At 53.8% G+C, this 24833-nt stretch overlaps 8 protein-coding genes across 8 annotated transcripts, besides 15 other annotated features; 6 read left to right on the top strand and 2 right to left on the bottom strand.

Annotated features, from left to right (window-relative positions):
* Positions 1-508: 508 nt before the first annotated feature.
* Positions 509-2314, top strand: ACLA_073300 (translation initiation factor eIF-2B subunit family protein; the record flags this gene model as incomplete). The annotated part of the gene is made up of 2 exons (XM_001275720.1): positions 509-699; positions 781-2314. 2 exons carry the CDS (start codon positions 509-511, stop codon positions 2312-2314), a joined length of 1725 nt encoding a protein of 574 aa, XP_001275721.1.
* Positions 1554-1579: a microsatellite.
* Positions 1554-1580: a microsatellite.
* A 341-nt stretch (positions 2315-2655) lies between the features above and the next one.
* ACLA_073310 (putative kinesin family protein (KlpA)) lies at positions 2656-5162 on the bottom strand (the record flags this gene model as incomplete). Its single annotated transcript, XM_001275721.1, has 3 exons — positions 2656-2832; positions 2892-4453; positions 4508-5162. The coding sequence occupies 3 exons, from the start codon at positions 5160-5162 to the stop codon at positions 2656-2658; spliced, it is 2394 nt and encodes a 797-aa protein (XP_001275722.1).
* A 1255-nt stretch (positions 5163-6417) lies between these two features.
* ACLA_073320 (coronin) lies at positions 6418-8743 on the top strand (the record flags this gene model as incomplete). Its single annotated transcript, XM_001275722.1, has 9 exons — positions 6418-6451; positions 6513-6541; positions 6599-6658; positions 6730-6872; positions 6929-6977; positions 7047-7150; positions 7221-7682; positions 7742-8438; positions 8495-8743. The coding sequence occupies 9 exons, from the start codon at positions 6418-6420 to the stop codon at positions 8741-8743; spliced, it is 1827 nt and encodes a 608-aa protein (XP_001275723.1).
* Positions 8744-10489: 1746 nt separating this feature from the next.
* Positions 10490-10541: a microsatellite.
* On the top strand, positions 10529-11004 carry ACLA_073330 (uncharacterized protein; the record flags this gene model as incomplete). The annotated part of the gene is made up of 2 exons (XM_001275723.1): positions 10529-10848; positions 10959-11004. 2 exons carry the CDS (start codon positions 10529-10531, stop codon positions 11002-11004), a joined length of 366 nt encoding a protein of 121 aa, XP_001275724.1.
* Positions 10671-10694: a microsatellite.
* Positions 11005-12085: 1081 nt separating the features above from the next.
* ACLA_073340 (uncharacterized protein) lies at positions 12086-15436 on the bottom strand (the record flags this gene model as incomplete). Its single annotated transcript, XM_001275724.1, has 6 exons — positions 12086-13211; positions 13275-14340; positions 14407-14695; positions 14754-15145; positions 15211-15320; positions 15393-15436. 6 exons carry the CDS (start codon positions 15434-15436, stop codon positions 12086-12088), a joined length of 3027 nt encoding a protein of 1008 aa, XP_001275725.1.
* Positions 12555-12600: a microsatellite.
* Positions 12557-12606: a microsatellite.
* Positions 12557-12607: a microsatellite.
* Positions 12782-12838: a microsatellite.
* Positions 15437-16488: 1052 nt separating the features above from the next.
* Positions 16489-16525: a microsatellite.
* Positions 16526-16533: 8 nt separating this feature from the next.
* Positions 16534-16559: a microsatellite.
* A 338-nt stretch (positions 16560-16897) lies between these two features.
* Positions 16898-17738, top strand: nctA (negative cofactor 2 transcription regulator complex subunit BUR6; the record flags this gene model as incomplete). Its single annotated transcript, XM_001275725.1, has 2 exons — positions 16898-17375; positions 17476-17738. 2 exons carry the CDS (start codon positions 16898-16900, stop codon positions 17736-17738), a joined length of 741 nt encoding a protein of 246 aa, XP_001275726.1.
* Positions 17739-17776: 38 nt separating this feature from the next.
* Positions 17777-17804: a microsatellite.
* A 953-nt stretch (positions 17805-18757) lies between these two features.
* On the top strand, positions 18758-21249 carry ACLA_073360 (uncharacterized protein; the record flags this gene model as incomplete). The annotated part of the gene is made up of 3 exons (XM_001275726.1): positions 18758-19401; positions 19460-19681; positions 19734-21249. The coding sequence occupies 3 exons, from the start codon at positions 18758-18760 to the stop codon at positions 21247-21249; spliced, it is 2382 nt and encodes a 793-aa protein (XP_001275727.1).
* Positions 21250-21659: 410 nt separating this feature from the next.
* Positions 21660-21690: a microsatellite.
* A 315-nt stretch (positions 21691-22005) lies between these two features.
* Positions 22006-22037: a microsatellite.
* Positions 22038-22470: 433 nt separating this feature from the next.
* On the top strand, positions 22471-24343 carry ACLA_073370 (putative MFS transporter; the record flags this gene model as incomplete). Its single annotated transcript, XM_001275727.1, has 3 exons — positions 22471-22909; positions 22982-23228; positions 23302-24343. 3 exons carry the CDS (start codon positions 22471-22473, stop codon positions 24341-24343), a joined length of 1728 nt encoding a protein of 575 aa, XP_001275728.1.
* Positions 22540-22572: a microsatellite.
* Positions 22540-22573: a microsatellite.
* Positions 24344-24833: the final 490 nt, after the last annotated feature.

A 24833-nucleotide genomic window follows, 5' to 3' on the forward strand; every position in this document is an offset into this window, starting at 1 on the left:
TGTAGTCCAGATACTCTGTGCAAGACCATGGTTATAACCATCATTGAATCTGCCTATCCTAGCCTTGTCATCACAAATGGCCTCTTCAGTGGAGAGTGGGAGTTGTTTCCGTCCAAGCATGGCTGGTTCTCTTTCCTCCAAGCTACCTACCCCTATTCCCTTTCAGGGAATGATGGGACGGAACTATGGGTTACCCTATATGCTAGCTCAATATAGCTCTCTTTGTTCGATTGCAGGAGAAGCTATGAACCGGGTTCGCGTAATCCACATAAAGCGAACATTCCCAGCAATGGGTGATGCTAGGATGACACAGACCAAGAAAGGGAAATCTGGTACAGACCACACACGTCTCTCTTAACTACCTATGACTTTCGGGAAACACATGCGGTGCTCCGTACTAGCCGTGCCCATGACCAGCTTCGGCATATTATATATCAAGCCTTCAACGCATGTTAGACTCAGACAGCGGCTTGTGGGAATACTGTGGAGACGCCCGCGTAGTATCAGAATGTCAATGGCATCTCAAGCTTCGACTGGTGATCAGCGCAATCGCCACCACGATGGGAGCAATCCCCCCCCATCGCAGGGCCTCGAGAAAAGGGCAGTTGTCTCCTCGCTGATCTTCAAATTTCCCGACGGCGAGTCTGGAAAGCCGCAGGTAGCGCTCTTCCGGCGCAGCGAGAAGGTGAGGACATACAAGTATGTTTTTCTTCCCTTTCACCAGTGGTACATGCTCTACCCCGACCGCGCGCTGTATTCATTAACACATTGAAACCACAGACATCACCTCGCCCCCATTTCCGGCAGCATCGAGTCCACCGATAAAGATCCGCTCTGTGCAGCCTGGCGTGAGATCTACGAGGAAACCACTCTTACCCCGAGAGACCTCACTCTCTGGCGCGTCGGCAAGCCCTTCACCTTTAGCGACGCATCCGTTGGCCGCGAGTGGACCGTGAGCTCATTCGCCTTCAAGCTCAAGCCCGCCAGCGAAGGCGGCCGCGGTGAGGAAGCCATCACCATCGACTGGGAACACGAAAGCTGGGAATGGCACGACCCGAGGACCGTTGTCGACGACCCGGCCTTCGGCGGCGTGCCGCGCCTGCACGAGACGCTGCGCCGCGTCTGGTTCAAATGCGAGATGAACGAGCCCGCGGCGCGCGCGCTGGAGGCCGGCTTGAAGCGGCTGCGCGAGGACCACGAGAGCGGCGCGCATGAGCTGACCGTGCTCGCGCTGACGGCGTTCCGGGAGTGCGTGGTGCAGATGCGCGACGGCCTGGACGCGCACTGGTGGGGACTGCTGTGCATGGCGGCGTGGCATCTCGTCAAGAACGGGCGCGAGAGCATGGGCGCCGCGACGCTGAATGCGCTCCTCGCCGTGCTGGCGGACATCGACGAGATCCGCGCGCCCCAGACCCCGGCCACGGAAGCGGCCAGCGAGCGCACCTGGGACCGCGTCCTCTCCACCATCGACTTCCATCTGTCCAGGCGGAAATCCAGCACCGCGCGCGTCACGGACGCCTTCACCGCATACCTCACCTCCACCTTCCTCTCTCCCACCACCACCACCACCACCACCACCAACGACAACCAAGCCCAAACCCAGCGCCCCAAACTCACCATCCTCACCCTCTCCGCCAGCTCCACCATCCGCGACAGCATCCTCACCTCCCTCGCCGCCCTCCCCATCCCCACCCTCGAGCTGCGCATCCTCGAATCCCGCCCGCTCTTCGAAGGCGCCAGCCTCGCCTCCTCCATCTACTCGCGCTTCAAGTCCGAGGTCGAGGCCGAGGTCCAGGACGCCGCAACCCCACACAAGTCCCTCCTCGTGGAGCTCTACACCGACGCCTCCGCGGCCCTCGCCGCCAAAGACGCAGACATCCTCCTCTTCGGCGCGGACCGCATCAGCTCGTCGCGCGGCGTGAGCAACAAGACCGGCTCGCTGCCTGCGGTGCTGAGCGCGCGCCACGCCGCGCCGGGAATCAAGGTGGTTGTGCTCAGCGAGCTGGAGAAGGTGGTGGGTGGGGACGGCGTGCTCGAGGATACGGTCGAGGAGAATGACCCGCGGGAGGTGGTGAGTGCGTGGCGGAGTGAGGGGGTCAAGGCCGTCAAGGTGCTGGAGGATGGGATGGCCGGTGGCCCGGGGGATGCGGGTGGTGGATCGAGCATTCGGGTCAGAAATGTGTATTTCGAGTGGGTACCGCTGGCGCTGGTGGATGCGTTTGTGAGTGACGAGGGGGTGCTCGATGAAGGGAGCATTGAGAGGAAGTCAGAGCAGCTTGCGCAGCTGGCAGAAAAGTATTTCGGGGACCTGTGACTCGTGTTCCTGTTCTTCTTGTGCTTGGACCTCGAAGGATGATACCTACTTCTCCACTCTTGTAGTTCAATGACAGTACAGGAAGACCTCCATAATGTATAATGCATGCCGAATCGGCGACTCGTTTGTTCAGCAATCCAATAGATTCATCACCTATGTACAAGTAAATCCAGGTATGACCACAGGGAAGAGTGCAGCAAAACCCTATTATCTTCGAACAGCTCGTGGTGCAAAGAACCAAAAGAAAAAAAAAGCAACTCCAAACACCGGCTGATCGAGGGCCCACCTGGATCATAAAGGCTGCCCGCAGAAAGTCAAAGACCAAAAGGAAATAGGTATCATTAAACATCGCGAACACGGGTCTGGCGCTTGGCTGTGCCAAAATGTGTATTGTGCACCTTGGTCGCGAACTTGAGACTGGTCAACGTCTCCGAAAGGTGCGCCTGCAATGGACTAACCATCACAAACATGAGAGTCTTGGAGTTTCCGCCCAGCGAAAATTGGAGCAAGTAGGTAAGCTAATTGGGACGAGTCAGTATGGCCAGAGAAGTGCGTGGCGATCAGGAGTATAACAAACCTTGCTGTTCCGATAGGGAATATGGCCGCCTTCCTTCCCTTGCCCAAGGGCTGCAATGACATCGCCCAGACAGCTCAAGCTGCGGTTGATGCTCTGCGTTTCCTTCAGTCTCTCTCCAGTTGCCCCGCTGTGACTTAGCCGTTCGCTACCAGCCAGATCCACAAGGTTCAGGGTTCCCTCGCTGCGTTCACCGGTGATGCTGTTCTCTCCAAGCAGTTTCAGGATGAAGACCGAGTGCGATCGAGAAGATCTCTCGTTGGCTTTGGTGGCTGCGACGGACCGGTTGGCCGCAGCCCGTTTCAAGATCGACTCGACCATCTCGGGCGAGTCCAAACGAACGGTGGTGATGTCGGTGATCATCGTCTTACATCGCTGCATGTCATGACGGATCTCGTGCTTCTTCTTGTCCAACTCTTCCGCCTTGCCCAACAGATCGTTCAGATTCTCATTGTAGACTTCCACGAAGTTACCTTCCATCGTGTATCTCCAGCCCTTTTCTTCCAGGTTCTGCGCGGTTTCGTAGATCTGGTGCACTGCCCTAGGGATCATGCCGTCCAGCGAAGACATGGTGTAAGTCTTGCCACTACCCGTCTGGCCGTAACAGAAGATGCAGACATTGTACCCATCAAGGGCACTTTGCACCAGTTGGCTGATCTCGTCAAACACCTCTGCGTTCTGGGTGGAAGGTCCAAAAACACGATCAAAGGCGAAGTTATTCGCCTTGCGAGTGATGGTACCCAGACTACTCTTCTCTTCGGGTCCTAGCAGAGCAATTTCCTTGCACTCTTCTGCTTGGTCCGGGAATTGAATCTGGGCCGCTTCCACTCTCTCCGACTGCAAGGAAGGGCGCACACGGCAGAACACCCGAATGTTGCCTTTAAGCTCCTGCACTTGATTATGCAGCTTCCTTCTCATGGTCTCCTCCTTTCTCAGTTTCTCCTTGGTTGCTTCGGTCTCAGTCAGCGCATCCATCATCTGCTGGTTCAGGCGCTCGAATGCCTGGGATTGCTCTTCACGTCCAGACTCCAAGAACTCAATTCTGGCCTTCAATGCACGAACCGATGACTCCAGTGTAACACCGTTGGTGCTTGCCGTGTCCAGATTCTGGCGGAGGTTGTGGTTGGTCTTTCGCTCGCGCTCCAGGTCTTCCCGAATCGCTTGTAACTGATTTTGAAGCGTCAAAATCTCCCGGTCTTTGCGTTCGGTTTCGAGAAGGGATCGTTGCATGTCAAGTGCTGTCTGAGAATTGAGTTGGTTCATCTCCTGTTGTCGCACCGCTTTTTCGTCATCGAGTTCCTGCTCGAAGCGGCGTTGTAGCTCTCGCATGGCGTCCTGGTGCTGGCGATTCATTGCCTCCAATTCCCTCCGGCTTTCCTGTCGGATCGTCTCGACCTCCGCACGCTGCTGTCGTTCCGAATCATCCAGAGCAATTTCGTGGTCTCGTCTCGCATCTTTCAAAGCGTTCGTTGTGGCTTCAAGTCGGCTCTTCGTGGTCTCGATTTCCACGCGCAACGAGAGGTTGGCGTCGGTTAGCTCCTTTCGACAGGTCTCAAGCTCGCTCACTGGAGAAGGTCGTCAGCCCATTCACGAGAAAAGAATGAAACAAGCCCACTCACCTCTGCTCTTGTATAGTTCGACTGTCTCTTTCAATCCAAAACTTTCTTGTCCGGCTTGGCTCACGCGGGATACAAAGGCGTTGAAGAATTCTTCCATCGTTTTTTCACGGGTATCTTGATCCCATTCGGCGCCTGTAGAATAGTTAAAGGTCTTGATCGAGGAATCCTTGTGTAGAAAGGGTATCATGGGGGTTTGTTTTTTCTTGGGGGGTGATTTGGAGGGACATATAGCTCTCTCGGAGCCTGGTTTCACGGGAGTGGTGGATTTGGGGATTCTGGAGACGAGGGGTTTATTGGGTCCATCCTGCCGGGGGCGCAGTAATCTGGGGTCCAATATATCATGGGAAACGGGGTTTGCTTTTAACTCCTCCTTCGCAGCGCTTGGGGACACCTCGCCTTGGTCAGTCCGTACAGACGCTTCTTGCACACCAGGAAGCATCGTACATGAGCTAGACCACGCACGCGAGGCATCCTGGTCGCTCCACGAGGTGATAGATGCAGAGAGGGGGTATAAATCATATAATGAGAAGAGGGATTGGCGCCTACCCTTTCTCTTTCCCAAGATGCTTGCCGCCAGATCTTCTTCTTCGTGGGTATCCAGCGACGTTGCGGGGCGGCTGATCGAGTGTCCATTGGGCTTGCGGGAACCAGCCATCGAGGTGTGCGGTCGTGGGGGAGGGGCCCGTGTTCCTGAACCAACGGTGGATGAGAAATTGGACCGGCTGGTCCGCGAGCTCGTAGTTGCCGATCGGGTGAGGGATGAGGTTGCGTAGGAGTTGGCCCTGGTGTGAGTTCGTGCCGTGCTGGCCGAGCGCGAGAGCGTGGATGATCCCGCTCCAGTTCTACTGGGCTCGGGGGGTTGCGTTGTGCTGCGTGACCGAGTTGCGTCTGCTACTGTCAGGACACACACTCTCTTCACTGACCACTATCATGGACTACATACGCGATGAAGTGGATGTCTTCGCAATCGTGCCGGGTGGTAGTAGACCAGAGCGCGAATTGGTCGCACCTGATGTCAACCCAGCCATAGGAATGCGAGACCGAATGGTCCCCTTTGGCTGCGCTTGCTGATTCCAATTAGATATTTCGTTTGCAAGAAGACGACCGACGAATTTACCATATGCTCGTTTTCCATGATGGTCAACTGCGTGTTTTGTTCTTCACTGCGCTGCTTCGAATGCTGACTGAGGCTTCCTGCTCAATGACATCCGGCCAAGGGGGGGGGTTGTTCGTAATGCAGAGGGACTGAGGATGTCTCAGAACTGCAAAGATTCCACACGACAATCAAAGGGAAACAAAGCAGGACAGCAACATGCCAGGAGGCAACCTGCAGAGGAAGAGGGGGACTCAGGCTGGAAAGACCTTAGCGTCTAATGATGAGCCGAGCAGGTCTGCGATGATGATACTTTGGACAATCATAATAATCACGGACTGTTTGTTTGGTTTCTGCAGTGACGGGAAAGGCGGTAAATAAACGGCGCTGACTCAGCAATTGGCCGGCGGGGAGGCGCTATTCCTATTTCGGCCACAGTAGATCGCTGTTTGTTCTCTTGAAAGCCATTGAAGCAGTGGTTTGTGTCAATCCTTGACGATTGATCCTCTGTAGAATTGTAGTCTTGGAGGAAGAGCCTCAGATACAAGAGACACAGCCATTGCGCATCTCTCTCCCTCCAAATTCCCCTGGGCTGTAGCTCCTTGATTCCCCACTGACTGCGCGGGCGTTTCCACTTCCCTCCCTGACTAACGGCGGCTGGAACTCTTGTTCGCAGACTGACCGACAGCCACACCCCGTCGCTGCTCCCTCCCCCTCGAATTGTATCTACTGCCTCTCCCTCTTGGTCCTTCTCCTATATCTATTCGATTGCATTAGATTCCCCTCTTGCTATATTGTTTTCTGCAATACGAGCGTTATGTCTGGTCGTTTCGTCCGTTCTTCCAAATACCGTGAGCATTGACTGATCCCTTCCCCTCAACGGCTGCCCGCAATCTGACAGGTATCAATCAGGACACGTCTTCGGTCGACCAACGAGAAAGGTATACAACGGCTTTGGTGATCAATCACACGCTCTGACACACTGATGAATTGCGCAGGACCAATGCTATGATAATCTTCGGGTTTCGAGAAATGCTTGGGATACCAACCTCGTCAAGGTCCGCCTCCTCCGCCCGCCCGCAGATGTATACCTCTACCCCCCCTGAATACAGTCTGATCTTCGAGCCAGGTCAACCCTCGGTATCTTTCGGTGAATTGGGAGGCCGGTGGTGGTGGTGCTTTTGCTGTTATTCCTCTTGAGGAGCGAGGCAAATTGCCTGAGAGAATACCTCTGTTTCGGGGCCACACTGCTGTTGTTCTGGACACTGACTGGTGAGTGGACATCAACTACCCTTGGGAGATAGGGATAGGAGGTCTAACGTGATCAGGAACCCTTTCAACGATGATTTGATTGCTTCCGGCTCGGACGACGGCAAGGTAAGGACCGATCACCCACCTATGCGACGTTGTGATGATACGCTAACGGACTGTCTGCCCCTATTCTAGGTCCTTCTCTGGCGGGTTCCTGAAGGATTCACGCTGCGACCGGATGTCGACCCTGAAGAGATCCAAGACATTGCGCCTATTGGAAAGTTGAGCGGCCACCCGAAGTACGTCCGTCCGCGCCCCTTCGCAGAATGTGTTATCGCCATAAGGAAATCCGTACTAACTCGATCGCAGGAAAATCGGGCACGTGCTCTTCAACCCCTCTGCAGAAAACATTTTGGCAACCGCTTCAGGTGACTACACTGTCAAGATCTGGGATATCGAAGCCGGAGCCGCTAAATTGACACTGAACCTGGGAGACATTGTGCAGTCTCAGGCCTGGAGCGCCAATGGCTCCCTCTTGGTCACTACCTCTCGCGACAAGAAACTGCGGCTGTGGGATGTGCGTCAGGAGCGGCCTGCACACGAGACTCAAGGCCATTCGGGCGCGAAGAACAGCCGTGTGGTATGGCTTGGAGAGCACGATCGCATTGCCACCACCGGTTTCTCCCGGATGAGCGACCGTCAGTTGGCGCTGTGGGATATCCGTGCCCCGCGTGAACCCATTAGCGGCTTCAAGACCCTCGATTCCATCTCTGGTGTGTGCATGCCCTTCTGGGATGATGGCACTCAGTGTCTGTATCTGGCCGGCAGAGGGTAAGTCACGAATCTCACAATTCTGTGCATAATCGTGTCACTAATCGATTGGTCTGTAGTGATGGTAACATCCGCTACTTCGAGCTGGAGAACGACAAGTTTGAGTTCCTTGCGGAGTACAAGTCCGCCGATCCTCAGCGAGGTATTGCTTTCATGCCCAAGCGGGGTGTGAACATGCACGAGAACGAGGTCACCCGCGCGTTCAAGACCGTCAACGACAGCTATATCGAGCCAATTTCCTTTATCGTCCCGCGCCGTTCAGAGAACTTCCAAGACGACATCTATCCTCCTACCTTCGGTCTGAAGCCCGCCATGGGTCCGTCGGAGTGGTTCGCTGGGAAGGAAGCCATCCCGCCCAAGATCTCTATGGCCAGTCTCTACGAAGGCGAAGGGCTGCAGGAGGTGACCGGCGTACAAGAGAAGCCGACTGCCGCAATGGGCGCTCCTGAGCCCAAGGCTGAGGCCGAACCCAAGCCCTCCGAACCCGTCCCTGTCAAGAAGGCTTCCGAGCCTGTTCCAGAACCTACACCTGTCGTTAAGCCGGAGGTGTCCATGAAGGAGCAGGGAGCTTCCATGGCGGCTATGGTGAACAAGTTTGCAGACAAGGAAGAGGATGAAGTCGAAGCTGCTGATGATGACTCGGGCTTTGAGGAGATCCCGAAACCCGCGGAGCGCACCACTCGCTCTACGGAAAATGCCTCTCCCTCGGTCAAGACGAGCCCGTGGCACGAGCCTCAATCGCAGAGCCCTGCCCCGGTAAGAATCCCATTCAATCTAACCAGTGCTAATATCATCACTAATACGGGCAACAGGCTTCTCCCGTGGTCGCCGAACGGGCTACCTCGACTGTTTCTACTCCCGCCATCTCCACTCCCACTGTTTCTGCACCTGCAGAATCCACTCCTCTTTCGTCCGCCTCTGTGCCCGCTGACGCTGTCCAGCGGGAGATCTCCACGATCAAGGACCTGCTCGCAGAGCAGACCAAGACGATCGCCTCGCAGGCAGAACAGATGCAGAACCTGACTGCGGAGATTGAATCTCTCAAGGCCAAGCTGGGCTAGCCGAAATCTCCTGTCGATAGTCTGCCATGTAGTGTACTCTAACCTCTCTTTCCTCGCATTGATTCATTGACGTTCCGCGCTCTGAAAAGGGCCTGTCTGTCATTTTGTCCATAGCCATCGTTGGTGTTTAATGTTTTAGGGCTTATAACAAACATGTCGCCATGTCAATACACTTGATTTCCTAAACTGATCCGGATCCCCTACAAACATCTGGCTTAAACTTGATTCTCCCACTACACGAAAGTAGTGATCATCGCGGTAGATGGTGAGATGCCTTTGTGTTGGTTATCAAGGGCGACATGCGGTATTTGCTACAAACAAGCCACTGCTGATGCAGCAATAGTCCATTCATTGACTTGAATATATTATTCACTTGGTGACATGGATTCAATCAGGTGAATGTGCTATTGTAATTCACATTCTTTCTTTGTTCCCTGACTGATGCTTTATACAATTCAATTCACCAGACCCATACAGTCACCTGGATATCTTGAAGTATATATATGTGTCTCTTTCTACCAAACCCAACCTGAATCTCCTTCTTTACATTCCTTACTGGGTACATTATTCTACCACTACTACACTTATAATGCTGAGTACCTCTTCAACATTTCAGATTTCTAACCCCCTCCACATCATATCAGCAGTATATATCCAGCGGAGACTGTCTAACGCTGACTATACTCCGTGATTTATACTATCCACGGCAAGAGTCTCAATATTGCCCGCTTGTTTATCCTCACAGTGGATGTTGCGTTCATGTTCGACTCCTGCTATAGCCACCTGGCAACCCACGGGTTTATACGGAGAAGCATGCTGTTCAAGCCCTTGCTGCGTCTGACGATCTGAGTCCTACCAGCACAGACCAGCGTCAATACGGCCTCCGCCTGTTTCCCATCATTACCCCTTCTCAAGTAAGAATGCCCCCTTGCGCTTGTGAAAATACAATGTTCTCAAACGCTGATGTCTGACACGAAGGGGTCTAGAACATCGTTCCGTCAGCCAGTGATATGCATGCTATGGCCATGTCGATATATGCAATAGCCTCTGTTACCGCCTGGTATGCATCGAAAAAGCTACAGGACGAAACAGAGTAACACAAGCTCATTGATTGCAATGGCAGTCTGGACTCTGAAGACCTCGGAGCAGAACCTGAAGCGGCTGTGCCTGGGTTGCAAGTCTTCAAGTAGCTGACAAACACAAACGAGCAGCTTGAACAGCAACGCCTTGCTCTGCTTTGTGTGTCATCAAATCGAGCTTGAACCTTTCGCGGCGTACGCTGCAATCTGGAGGAGGTTTCACTGGCGCGTCAGACGTGCCTGACGACCGAGGGAAGTTCATCCCACCAAGACCAAATCGGGTTCATTATCAAGGTCGTGGAAAAGAGCAGAGATGTGGATGGCACAAAGAGTTTGTCTTGGAATCATCCACCCCAAAAGACATGCGTCTATCGAGTCAAGCTTCCACAGGGCATGTCCATAGGAAGCTGTCTGGATCTTTAGCTTGCTCAACTAGGCTGGTAAAAGCCTGGGAAGCTGCTGACCAGGCGCAGACAATACATGGAGCCTTTAACCTTCTGGTGGTGTGCCCCAAGGATAAGAAAAAGACTTGGCTGGCATTATTTAGCACATGGACCAGTAGCCATGTGGGCGACCCATAATGGGATGAGCGGCCCTGGCATGTCTGGGGCGTTGCGGTACTCCAACCGCAACAGGGAAGCCCGTGGTTTCGACCCCGGTCGAAACACAGCCAGCGGCAGAGAGGGAGACGCAGCCAGCGACCGAGATGGAGACGGAGCCCGTGGTTTTGACCCCAGTCGAAACACAGCCCGCGACGGAGGTCGAGACGGAGCCGGCCGGCTCGACCACGGTCGACACCCTCGAACACACCACCGGTGCTGACAGTGACGACCCGCTAGATACCATCACGACCACGGAGCCGACCACGGAGCCAACCGACCGGTCGTCCGCCGTGGGAACTCCCGGGCCTGCGACCCCTTCCGCGGCCGAGGACAGCGCCAGCACGACGGCAACGCCCACCCGAGGAACGAAGCGGCGAGGACGGGGTCGGGGTCGTGGCGGGAGGCAGCGCAAGCGCGCCCGACTGTGAGTTTGGTGCTTCCTGGCCTTGGCTTTGTAACCGCAGTCTTTCCTTTTCTTCTGCCTTTTGTTTTACCATGATTGTACCTCTGCTATGTGGTTTGTTGACTGGGCAGGCAAAACCCTGGATATCTGGGATTGCGATCCGCGATTCCTGTTTAATACCAAACCTGGCGCAACACATCCAACTAAACGCCCCCATGAATTCCTTCTTCCCATTCAGGATAAACTCATCAAGTTCCTCCGGGACAGAGTCAATGGGAGAAGGCCAAGAGCCCAGATTCAGAACCTATTTTACAACACCAATACCTCCGTATCAGGGGAGGACAAGTGCCTTGAGCACACCATGAAATGGCTTGTTGATATGGTGAAACATGGTGACAGGGGAATATATTTGCAATGAGAAATTAGCAACTGATCCTGTGTGATTTCATCTTTGCCCAGAACCTTCATATACTTCTGACATTGGTTTGTGATCATCGTCTGGACTGCCATTGGAGATCCCCTGCTATGACCTCTGATCCAAGTCTCGACCGTGATCCATACTGGGTAGAAGTCATATACCACCCAGGGATGAATTACCAACCAATGCGTTATTGCCCAGATCATGCGCATTGCCCGTGCTACCTTTGGCCAGGACCCAACAGTGACAGAACTCCAGGTGGAATTCGAAAGCAACTTCAATGAGTGGCATTGACCAGGTTGGACGAAATCCCCAGATGGGATGAAGATAGAATATTGACTCTGCTACCGATGGCCAGTGGGATCGTATGACCCCGTTTAACTACGGTGCTGAATTTACGAAAGGCCCCAGAAGAAGACCTTGACGAGTACCCATTGGGGAAGGCCTGCGATGGCGTTTGTACGCCTACCTTGCAACAATGCCAGGCTTTACAGTTGAATCTTTCGTTACCCAGCGGGTCAGGCAACTTCTCATCAACCTTGAGGCATGGTACCTCATCCGCCCTCCGAACGGACTGATTAGCTACCTACCTCACTGTTGTCAGCTCAGCTTGTTTTTATGCTATGGTGCATTGCCGAACCTCAACCCCCAAGCAGGATTGAAGGTGGCTAGACATGAAAAAGATAAGAGAGCATTCTTGCTGCGGTCATTCGGGTTATCTACTTTGTATATGTACATGTGAATAGAATGCGTGGCCGAGCGAAGCTGGGATAAAAAATATCGTCCGCTTGCTAATCTTCCTTAAAAAGAAAGGAAGTAAAAGTAAAAGAAAGACCAGAATTAAGCCCACCGGCTCGCCTCCCGTTCTTTCTCCACCCGCGCCGCACGCGCCGAATCCGTCTCATCGTCTTCGTACTTGTAGCTGAGCCGTCGGCCGCCAGCCAGCGTCCGCTCCTGACGGCTTTCGCGCCGTCGACTGGACTTGGAGTCGGCGTTCATCGCCTCGCGGCGCTGCTGCTCCTTGAGCATGCGTTCACGGTTGCGCGCCTCCCGCTCCAGAGTGTGTGGGTCCTTCTCCGGCTCGGAGAGCTTGGGCGGCTTGTCGCGCGGACGGTCCCGGTCGCCGCCATTGCGGACGTCGTCGTCACGGTCGCGCTTGAGGCGGCGTGAGTGGTGCTGCGAGGAATACTCGCTGTCGGCGGGGGAGTCGGTTCGCTCGCGCCGGGATCGTTTTCGGTCGCGATCCCGGTCCCGACGGTCTCGGTCTTTCTCGCGCTCGCGCTCGCGGTATCGGTCACGGTCGCGTGCGCGGTCCCTGTCCCTGTCCCTGTCCCGGTCCCTGTCTCGGTCCCTGTCTCTGTCGCGATCACGGGCACGGTCACGATCGCGATCACGACGTCTGGAGTCTCTGTCTCGCTCGCGGTCTTCTTCGCGTCGACTGGAGCGTTCTTTCCTCGATGCGGATGCTCGACTCTCTGACCGGGAGGCGGGTTCCTCGGGGATTCGGGGGAGACGATCGACATCGTGCGAGTCGCCGTTGCGGCTGGGGCTCTGGTTGGGGCTGCGACTGCGACTGCGACTGCGGCTGCGGCTTCGTAGACGACGCGAGCGATGCGATCGCCGTGCGTCTCGCCTGTCCCGATCCTTGTCCCGTCGGTGAGATGATCTTTTGGAATCACGGGACGGGGAGCGAGACCGACGCTCATCTTCGGCAGGTCGCTCATCATATTTGTCGTCCCGGCGGGGTCGTCTGGGTCTGTCGCGTCTGCGCTCCGAATCACCATTTGCATCATCGGCGATGGGTGAACGCTGACGTGCGGCACGACGGCCGTCGGCATCGGAGCGGGCAGCGGATGGAGCTCGGCTCCGAGGTCTCGATGTAGAACCAGCTCTCGAAGCGGACCTCGACCTCGATTTCGATCTGGACCGTGCCTGTGCATCTTCCTGCGGTGGTGCCGGTGTTGCACTGTTTGCGAAACATTAGATTACGCCTGCGTACTACAGTAGAAGTAGCCATGTCTGAACTTACCTCTGGGACTGGTCCGGTCTCAAGGATGTAGCGGAAGGCCGTCCTTGCCCGTAGAAATTGCGCTGTCGAAGCACACTGGTATTGGGAAGACCCTCCCTCATAGCCCTGGGCGCGGCCGGGGCACCTTCAACACCTTGACCACGCGGTTCCTGCTGCATGTTTCCTGCCATGAACGGTGAGCCGCCAAAGCCACCTCCCCGACCTCCAGGATAGGGCCCCCGCATGTACCCTCTGCCAAACCCCATGCTCATGTGGCCCGGCATACCCATAGGACCGTTCGGCATCATGGGATAGGCGTTGTGCTGCTCGAGACTATCGATCGTAGGGATTCCGCGCAACTGGGGCTCTTCGTCGCCGGGCTGTTCTTCGGCGGAGGCCCCCTCTGCAGGCGTGACTTCAGTGGCTTTGTCACCTCCTCCCCCTTGAGCCGCCACTTCTGTCGATGCGTCCTGAGTCAAGTTCACTTGGTCATCACCGGGGACATCGTCCCCATCGCCGTCCCGGTTCTGTGGGGCATTGGGGTCATTCTGCGATGGTGCGTCAGGCGGGACTTCCTGTGACTGGATCGGTATGTCTCCGTTAAACTCGGAGGGATTAGAAGCGTTGAACGCTGTATAGTTAGCATTAGGAAGGTAATTAGCTTGCATATGCCCGGCGAAACCGCCACGGCCTCGGCCACCAGGAACAAACCCACGGCCGCGGCCCCGGAAATTGCCTCTGCCATAACCGGCGCCATAGTACCCGTTCTGAAAGTCTTGGCTAGGGAACTGTTGTTGCTGCATTTGAGCATGGATTCCGTTGGGTTGAGACATATTATATCCGCCAAATCCAGAAGGGCCCCCATACTGCGGGCCCATACCATTTGCGAAAGCATTTGGATTGAATTTATCTTGGCCTCCATTCCACATATTGTTCTGAGAGCCGTCCCATCCCCCGTACATCCCTTGACTAGCGTCGAAATTCATTCCCATATTCATGCCACTGTTCATGCCATTCATATTCATTCCATAGCCTCCAAACATACCCTGATTCACGGCCATTGGGTCCATCGCCATACCAGGCATGCCTGTCAGAAAGGATTAGTCGCTTGTCAAGACGTCACCAATGGATACAGGATCAAGGGTGGTCTTACCCATCTGGTTCTGGAAGTTGAACATCCCATTAGCCATGAATTGAGCCATCGGGTTGAAATCGCCGCTGCCGTTATTCCATGCCATGTTGGGGAACGCGCCCGGGCCCATGTTCAGCCCCATCGAGTTGGGGAGCATCTGAGCCGGTCCTTGGCCTTCTTCCATTTCCTGTTGTTCTGTCACTTGGGCTGACTGGGAGTCCTGGGTCGTATTCCCGTCGACGGGGCCGTCTCCCTCCGCCATCACGGCATTCTCGACCGTTTCGCCCGGACCGTCTTCAGCTTGTTCGGTCTGCTGTAGGCAAATGTCAGGTATTGTTGCATTGATATTTAGACAGCAAGCAACATACTTCAACACGAATCTCAGCTAATGATTCCTGTGGCTTTTCCACCACATCCTCAACCACAGTTCCTGAGGGTTCGTCGCCGGTAACTGCAGTCGCAGGTTCCTCATGTAGAGCATCGGTAGCGAGGGGTTTGTTCTCTAGCGTCTCTTCGACTGGTTCACCAGCAGCGGTATCGGGAGCGGCAGATGTCTCTTGTGGTGGTGCGGGGGTCGCATCCGTAGCCACACTAGCCGAGATTGCGGGGGTCGCGGACTGTCGCTCCTTTTCGCGCTTCTTCTCCTCCGTTCGGAGGAAAGCCTTGAGGGTGGTCCGAAGCGCTTTATTCGGTTTGCATAAGTCCGGCGAGATGGGGGTATGTGCACAAACGGGACAGGTCTCGGGGAGTGACGCCTGGCCTGGAAATATCATGGTCAGTGCGCCGGATAAACAGGAATTAAGATAGTCGGAGGGAATTGCATACAATTCTCGCAGATAGCCTGATCACAGCATGGCAAGCGAAAGGCGTTTATGGCGAGTTTGTTGCAGATGGCGCATCGGAGTTTGAATGGGATCTCATCCTGCGTGAGAGAGCTAATCACGAGGCGTAACAATTAGCTACCCTGAGATAGTCACATAAGAGTAAATGTAACTCAATGCGCTTACCTTGCAATATCCATCAAGCCCGAAGGCTGGTCTGCCACAGCCATGGAGACGTTTAATGGGCAATCGAGAATGCGATTGAAGGTACGAGGATTGCGCAGGAGGGGGCGCTCAGGAATGGCAGATGAAGGCCAAAATGGCAGGAACTAGAAGCATATCTTATTGCACCATTAATGGGTGAGGGTATCCATAGTCACGACTCTCAGAGTTAACGATGGACGCCGCAAGGTGTGTCGCAAGCTTGATTGTTGACCAAATTTGGACTTTTGGAGAGCAGAGGTGGTCGGGGCGGGGAAACTACGGACCCGAGCGGCCTTTTTTTCCTTTTCTTCCTAAAATTTCATTTTTTTTCCATCTGATGGCATTATTATTACTATCTTCTTTCGATTTGCATCATGTCAATAATAAATAATAATAGATGAAATGACGGCAATTACCACCGTGGATGCTAGCCATACTCCAGCAAACCATGTCAAATCCACCAAGACACCAACGACGCGCCCTCAGATTAGATCAAGTAATTTTTCACCTTCACTGACAGTGACAGACAAGACCAGCGGCGATACCGTGAGGTTTCTGCTCGCTGGGAGCTTCTCCGTTCTTGAGTCTTAGGAGCTCGGTTATCATCATCAGGCGTCGTGGTACAGCCTTAATTACACACATAGATTGAATGGTCCTTTTCCCTCTTGGTACCGTTTCTCTCCATACTAGACAAAAAGCAAAACCATTACATCAAATGATCCCAGCGGTAGACTACCTAGATAGATAGACAAAGGCTGCCGAATATGACTGCTACATTAGTTGTTTGCATCATTGATAAGTGATTCAAAGGACAAGATCACGCGCTGAGGGCGCAGCCAGCATCAAAGGCCCAATCAAGGCGCTGTCCGTCCAAGAGGTCTTTATGGGTGAAGTGGCGATGGGAGAGAAGCTGGTACCTTAGCCTATGAGTTACTTGGTAGACTCGAACGAAGATCAGAATGAATAAATAAAGAAGTAGTGAAAAAAAAAAGGATTTCGAAACCCGAGGATGATGATTATATTAGGATGTTGGAAAGAAGAAGAGAAAGGAAGTGTTCGAGAATCATTCACCGCAAGAGACTAAGGACTAAGGACTAAGGACTAAGGACTTAAGGAGACCCCATCATCAGTCATCAGTCATCAGTCATCACAGGCTCACAGCATTCTTCAAGGCTTTTTGGGCAGCGGGTGATTTAACTACATCTGACTGGAAATTTGAATTTGATTGAATTGATTGATTTTCTGCTTTTTAGCGCGCCCAGAGCAACCGCCCGCAGGGTTAAAAAGGGCCGCTGCTGCCCCGGAAGAACGAAACCCGGACTGTTCTTCCTCTGGGCGTCTATGGCCACGGCCTTTTCCTCTCTTGTGACCACGCACTTTTACCTTTCTTTTGCAGAAAGAAAAGAACCTAGAAAGCTCGGGCCATCCGTGGCACGCGTGCTGCTTTTAAAAAGACACATCCCCGTCGCTAAAGCATCATCCTAGCAATGACAGATCAGGACAACACTTACAGACCCCGTTCTCCCGATCTTTCCACCTTACAGTCCCCCATCCCTCCTGCCGTCACCTCCCCCGTCTATCCTCTTGCTAGTCCTCTGGGACATCGCGCTTCCTACGACGCCTCCCCCTTCTTCACCCCGCAATATCAGCAACCCGCGATTCCGCATCAACAATACATCCCCCCCTTCGCAGATCCTCACTATCCCCAATCGTTTGATATGGCGCGTCGATCTTCTCGTCTGGCGCGTGCTGCCGAAGTCGCGCCCTTGCAAATGCCAATGGCAATGCCCGTACCAGTGCCAGAGACAAAATACATCGAACCCGTCGTCCCAGAGGAACCTCCACAGCCTACTCCAGCCGCTGGCATTGAAGTGAAAACGAAATTTCCGGTCGCGCGTATCAAGCGCATTATGCAAGCGGATGAAGATGTCGGCAAGGTCGCGCAGGTCACTCCCATTGCTGTCTGTACGTATTGCTTTTCTCCCGCTGGTCTTATTATTCTTTTATTTTGTTTTTCTTCTTCATTTTTTTCAAGATCAATACTGACGTGTCATGCCTCGCATAGCCAAAGCACTAGAACTTTTCATGATCTCGCTGGTCACTAAAGCAGCCAAAGAAGCTCGAGATCGCAACTCGAAACGCGTCACTGCCTCGCATCTGAAACAAGCTGTCGTCAAGGACGAGGTTCTGGATTTCCTGGCCGACATCATCGCCAAGGTGCCCGATCAGCCTGCCGGCGGGAGGAAGCATGAAGACGATGGCAGTGACCAGAATGAACAACCGAAACGAAAGCGCGGCGGACGTCGACCCAAGGACGATAGTGATTAGGGCCTGTTGTATGCTAGCCAGGCATTCATCCTCTTTGTTTTCTTTGCTTTCTTTCTTTCTTTCTTTTGCGCACGGTTTGATCGGGTGATTGATATCTTAGACGGGATTGGAGAGCGGGCGTACACACACACACACACTCTTGGCGTTATGATGGTGGGCATGGTCGGGCTTGCATCTTTTCTTTGTCGATGTGAATAGGTCTTCCGTTAGGTTTGGTTTGGTTCATCGTCTTCGGTCTCCGGTTCTGGGCCCATCTGGTTTCTAGATCTTCCTGATTAGTTTCGTTTCGTCTCATCGAGGCTGCTTCTAATTTCCTATCGTGGGATGACACCCTGCTTTTTTCGTGATCCCGGAGTAAGGCGACCCAGGATCATAAGCAAGACCAGCACTGGTATGTATGCTTTGTTAAAGATCTAGATGTGTTGTATCTATAACTAGTTCATGTGTTGAGCAGTGTTTTGGTCGAGTTGGAGTCAGTGGAGGTGACGTGACCACAGGATATAGTTGCAACTTGGAGTAGCAAGGAAAGACGCCATTCCTGATACAGGCTAGTGCGATTACCTGCATGATGCGTCCTGAGACGTGACTGCGCTATTCCCGTTTGGTGCGTACTTGTTGATCCGAATCAAATGCTCCTCCATCGTCCTCGGTCCCCTCTTGATAGGATGGCCGTGGGCGACGCAGGGGCGACATACTATGCTGTTGTCACAGCAAGATGGACTTTGTATGTTCCCTATCTCCTTATCCTTGCCATCCATCTCATCTTCCCCATACCGGACGTAACCTTTCGCTGCGACTAACAAAAGGTAGTGGTCTCGTCTTATTGGGGGCTCCCGGTCGCTATCCACCAAGAGCATTCGTGCTACCTCGCCCACCGAAAGATTAACGGCATTCAAACGGACGTGTAATACATTGCAGGTAAGTGCTTCTTCCTGCGTATGCGCATTCGACTATTCGAAGCTAAGTCTCCATCAACCCAATAGCAAATATGGCGTTCCACGACCACCCCCTCAGGGAACATGTCCGCCACGACGTACGCACGCACCTGCGTCGAACAGCTCAATTCCGTCCTCAGCGATGAGTCTCGGGGCCCGGCTCCTCACCCTTGCTTAGCGTATGCTGCGTCTTCGCAGATCTTCGTCACAGTCACTAAACTGGCATTGTCGTCCCATGATGACGGCATGGTGCGTTGCTCGGCGATCTTCTTCAACACCCTGATCGATTCCGAAGTGGATGGGGTCGTCGACAACCGGCTCTTCGCACGGGCTCTCGTGGACCTGGTCCGGCGGGCTGATAAGCATACTGAAGAGGTGGAAGGCAGGTTGGTGGAGCTCTTGTTCGGCGTGGCCAACAACATCCGTCTACAGCCTGCTATTCTTCCGGCCTGGTTTGCACCGCGTTCCGACGATCAAGATAAGGACAGACAGACTATTACGGGGATGGAGTTTGCCGGCGCGACCAGGATGAATGATTTTCCTCTGTTCTACCTGCTGGTGGAATATGTACATCATGGGGGGCGTGCGGGCGACTTTGCTCGCACGGGGCTTCTCTACCTGATTGAAACGGCCTCCAGATCTAAGATTCTGGAGAGATGGCTGATTGAAAGTGATCTGGCGACGCTGATGGCGACAGGGCTGGGCGCGTTGTACAGTCAGTTGGGAAGGTTGGTTTTCGATTGCGGTCACTGGCGTCTCACATCACGGCTGATTTGGTCATCACAGCTTGTCCTTCGATCCCATTGCAGAGGAGGCTCTCCCACATATTGTGGCGTTATCAGATCATGCGAAGTACGAAACCGCTCTTCCTCCTCGCTTGGGTGTGAGCATGGATTCGTTTATGTCGTACCTCTTGTTCTGGCAGGATACCGTCGACCATTGCAAATCTGCCGAAGTAAATGCTACATTGCTAGATCATTTCCAGATTTTGTTTCTGGAGCAACTTCTGTATGGCCATCCATTGCTGAATATACCTCAACCACCGGACTGACTGGCCTAGGTACCCCTCGTTGCTGGAATCGTCTGATGTGGAAGGCGGCTCGACCGCGGCGGTGCTCACCTACCTCTATCGCATCTTAGAATCAATAGACCAGCATGATCTGGTCCATCGCATCCTTCATTTTCTGCTCGCCTCTCCCTCCGATACGCCGCCCAGATCGCCGAATATGTCAAACAGCCGACGGAAGTCCCTCGATGTTTTAGCTGCGTTCTCGGAGGAGGCCGCTCGGCCCTCGCCTTCGCTTTTCAATTTGAAGGATCTGGCTCTCCTTGGCCTTCAATCGACCAATCGCCAGACTGTGTTGGCCACGCTCCGATTGTTGACCGTCGTCTTGCAGCGCCATCACTCCTTTGCTCGCTCATTGGTCCAGACCGTTCCCGGCCAACCAGGTCAGCCGCGGACTGTTGGCGCACTCAATGCTGAGCTCGAACAGCTTCTCGGACTGGCGACAACTATCGTTGACGACCCTACGCTAAATGAATCTTTCGAGAACTACCTCAAGGACGCCTCGTGGGTTCTGGAGGCGCGTCTTGGTCTTCTACCCGCCGAGGAACATCTGTCCGAACAGTATCCTCTGCAGCTTCGGGAAGACGATGCTATCGTGCGGGGGCTACTTCACCTCCTCGGAACATTTTTTACCAATAGTGTCATTGTGAACTTGGCGTTGACGGAGGTCTTCACCAGCATCGCAACGTCGCACCTTATTTCCCTTGACGGCTGGATTCTGGTTGATCCGTCCAAGTATGAATACAGTGCCGCAAATCCCGCCACTAGTGATCAGCACACTGCGGCACTTGATCTCTTTGAGCAGATCCAACTAGCCTATCGTGCGCCGACTTGGTCGAGTACAGACACCCCATCGCTTACACGAGTCCTACAGAGTCTGGTGGAACAGGTCCGGCAGTGGCGTGAGGACGTATCCGATTTTGACATCTTGATCGCGGCCCGACGCGACTTACTTCACCAAGAAGAGGACCCTAGACGGCCGTCAATCCGCTCGCGACACGCCTCACGGCCCCCGACCCGCTCACCTTCTGCAAAGCCCCCTGCACGCAAGGGGCCGCTGGACTCGGAATATGGGTCTCCTCGAGGACGATCGACGCGGCCGTTCGACGTGCAAAGCGCCACATCAACGCTTCAGCGCAACGCAGTTGGATTGTCCATGCGCGATCCCTCCGTCTTTTCGACCAAGAGTCGCGAATCCTCCGTGGCACGGGCGTCGGCCGCAGACGCGTTGCGCAAGCGACTCGCCGAACCGTTCCCCGGGAACCCCTGCGGCGAGGGGGCTGCGCCCAAGAAGGCGCAGAATCCGGCCGAGGACATTCAAGTCAAGAGCCCAGGCGATGTATTGGCGGGACCATCCGAGTCCGCAACGCTGGGACACGTCCTGACCAACGTGGTCATCTTGTACGAGTTTCTGCTGGAACTATCTGCGATCGCACAAGCACGAGGGACCCTATACGAAGAGGCAGGCTACCCAGGCGTCGAGGCGGTGCAGCAGGCTGATTCCAGCTGAGCTGACTTGGCGGTGCAGAGCAGGAAAGCTAAATTTGCATGTATTATCTATAGTCATCGTGGGCAGGCACCCGCAGGTTAGGTTAAAGGGGGGTTGTTCCGTATTCTAGAGATCTGTATACAAAGCACTGTGTGAATTCTCTGCTTAACACAATGAATGCCATTGAGCATATTCCCTCTTCCAGTATCATTCTCCTCGAGTCCAAACCATCCACAATCACTCCTTACTCTTAGTTGGTGATCTGGCCCCTCTGCAGTTCCTCCATCTCCAGCTCATCCCATTGGCTGTTGCCTGAGGAATCCAGGCCCCCAGCCCCCTGAACGCCCAGTGGCCAAATACTTGCCGCTGATTGGCTTGTAACACGTGCCAGGGGCTTGGAAACTTTTTCTTTTCTTTCATTCGATTTGTCAATAATAATAATAATGATGATGATGATGATGAGCCGGCATTCTGCAGTAATACGGAGTCAGTCATAATGGACTTGTTGTCAAAGAAAATGGAAGAATACTTTGAATTGAAGATCATTGTGATGGATGATCCATTGATATCAACCTCGGGGAAAGGACAGTCTTTACATAAGGTGGTATACCGTCTTACAGTCTTACCAACATCTCACAATCTGCTGGCCAAAAGGGGGCGGATCGTTCATTTCTACTACACAGTACAGTATGCATCAGATCCACACCATGCAGTGGAGTTGTCTGGATCAGATCCGAATCAGAATTCATGACCCGTGGCTTGAGTACTAGTTAAGAGTTATTATTATTATTATTATTGTTATTATGATTGCTGCTATTTAGTTCAATTTCAAATCGATACCCTCTTGAGTATTGACATCTTGTTCTGCTTTCCTTCTTGCTCCCCCAACTCCTCCCCTACCCACTTCCCCCCTTCTAGGTAACTCCTAAATCCGGACGTACAGGAAGAAGTTCCAGTCGACGGAGCACCTTACTACTTTACTTGCAACTGGTCTACCTGGCGCTCTCTATAGGCTACTGTGTATCCAAATTCCTTACCCCCCCACATGCGATTCTAGCTAGGCTACAATCTTCGGAGTCCATTCCGGTGAAATATGATGTCCGTCTAGACCTCGTCCCTTTTGTAAAAGACCCTCCCATTTCTATCTATACGCAGCCTCCCTTTCCCCCCTCAGACCTTACACCAAGCTCGACGCTCTCACATTCCACCGCCCCGGGAGATGGGCCGACCCGAAACCGAACCATGCCCCCTGATGCCGATGCCCACGACCCTCTTGACCGCGAGGACGCCCCGTTCCTCCCCGCTGCCGCAAGCAGCAGCAGCAGCAGCAGCAGCAGCAGCAGCAAAGACGAGGAGAGTCATGATGATCTGAAGCACGACCGGGACGGCGACAGGGGAGACCCCGAGACGACCCACGCCGCCGCCATCAGCAAGATCCGCTTCCGGTTCATGGCGACGCTCTTCGTCATGATCCTGGCGTTTGAGATCGGGATTGTGATGTCGAATGGGCCGATGACGAGGATCTATGAGTCCATTGCCTGTCGGCAGCACTACGCCGAGTATGACCCGCGGCAGATCGCGGCGGATGGGCAGGTGCCCGAATCGCTGTGCAAGATCACGGAGGTGCAGACGGAGTTGGCGGCGGTGAAGGGGTATATGGAGTTCTTTGATGGGATTTTGAGTATGTAAACTCACCGCGAAACGGTGAAAGGGGGCGACTGTTAGATCGGTTGGTTTTCTTACTTTGCTTCAGGTGCTCTCCTGGCTATCCCCTACGGCCTGCTGGCGGATCGGATCGGGCGGAAGCCCATCCTCTGCCTCAGCATCCCCGCGTTCGCGCTCAACTCGCTGATCATGTTCGCCGTGATGTGGTATTCGGAGATCTTCCCGCTACGCGCGGTCTGGGCGTCATGTCTCGCGTGGTTGTTGGGCGGGGGTCCTGTCGTGGCGTCTGCACTCATCTGGACGATGATGTCGGATGTAACGGCGGAGGATGAGCGGTATGTTCGGGGAACGAGCCTTCCTCTACTCTATCTTGAAGGTCAAGGGTGAACATGGCTGACGAATCTACAGGGCATCGATGTTCTTCCGGTTCGGTGTCGTCAGTATGGGCGCTGACTTCGCTTCCAGCGCTGTCAGTTCATGGATGATGACGTGGGATCCGTGGCTGCCTATGCTGATCGGGTGGGGGATTGTTATTGCTGGGGTTCTCTGCGCCGTATCCCTCCCGGAGACAATGCATCTTTCGACAGTCCAGCGTGCGGAGGAGCGTTCGTCAAGCGTCGAACTCGCCCGGCTGGCTCCCACGAATGGTGAACCGAAAGGCGGCGCGCAGAAGAACGAGCGGCAAATCGACCCCGATGACAGCGATGCGGACAGCATCCACGGCGAACAGGTGCCCTTCACCCTCCGGTCAGGCAGCAAACGGCCCTTCTTGGCCAAGATGGTCTTGCGCAGTCGACAATACTTCACCCCGTACTCTTTCCTCTTCCGCAACAAGCAGGTTCTGCTTCTCCTCACGGCGTTTCTCGTCTACCGGCTCAGTCGCGGCTCATCATGGTTTCTCGTCCAGTACATCTCGACGCGCTATCAATGGACCCTGGCCAATTCCAACCTCCTCATATCCTTCAAGCCGGCTCTTACTATTCCGCTATTCTTGTTAGTTCTTCCCGTTCTGTCCCGATACCTTCTTCGCTCCATGCACACGAACAAGAAAGATCTCCAGTTGGCCCGTGTTAGCATCGTCTGCCTGTCCCTGGGGACGCTCGGGATCGGGCTGTCTCCATCCATCGCCACGTTGGTCCCTAGTCTGATCCTGCAGACTGCGGGGTCCGGTTTCCTTTACTTGATCCGGTCGTTGATCACGACACTCGTGAAGCAAGAAGAGACCGCGCGGCTGTTCACTATCATCGAGGTGCTGCAAGCGGTGGGTAATGTCATTGCTAGTCTATCGATCACCACCGTCTTTCAGCTAGGCCTGGAGCTGGGTGGTCCCTGGATCGGCCTTGCTTGGATGATGACCAGCATGGCGTTTGCGCTGGTTGGAGCCGCAGTCTGGTGCTTCAAATTATCATCCATCGCCGAGGATAAAGCTGAGGGCGACGATGAAGTGTGATATATGCATTGTTCCTGATTGGTTTTGATGGACATATTCATAGCAGGGCGTTTTGTATATAGACCGTAGCATTGTTTTGCATTTGGTTTAATCACTATTGTATCATAGATCTCCTCCACAACTCTAGAAAATTTTGGCTGGCATTCTCATGAGTTCCTCATTATTATTAGTGGTGTAGACTACTGTAAAGGTGGCAGACATCCAAGTCCAAAGCAAACACCGTTAAAGACCATACGGGCCTAAGGCCAGTAGCCTCAGATCATGTGACTTCGCTAAAGCTTTCTGCCCCACGACAAATCAGATTCTCTTCCTCTCTTTTCAACAACCTACTCCAGCACCATATTGACGGCTGTTTAGCCATGCTTTTATCTCAAGTATACTACTCGGAATGATGTGGGATGATCTACAATCACGCAAGACGAATCCAACATATTAGCAGCAACAGGTAAGAACCACAGCTTTCCCTTTGTTTTTTTCTACTCCCACCCTC

This window comes from Aspergillus clavatus, genomic scaffold, assembly GCF_000002715.2.
Source record: "Aspergillus clavatus NRRL 1 1099423829791 genomic scaffold, whole genome shotgun sequence".
Taxonomy (NCBI): Eukaryota; Fungi; Ascomycota; class Eurotiomycetes; order Eurotiales; family Aspergillaceae; genus Aspergillus; species Aspergillus clavatus.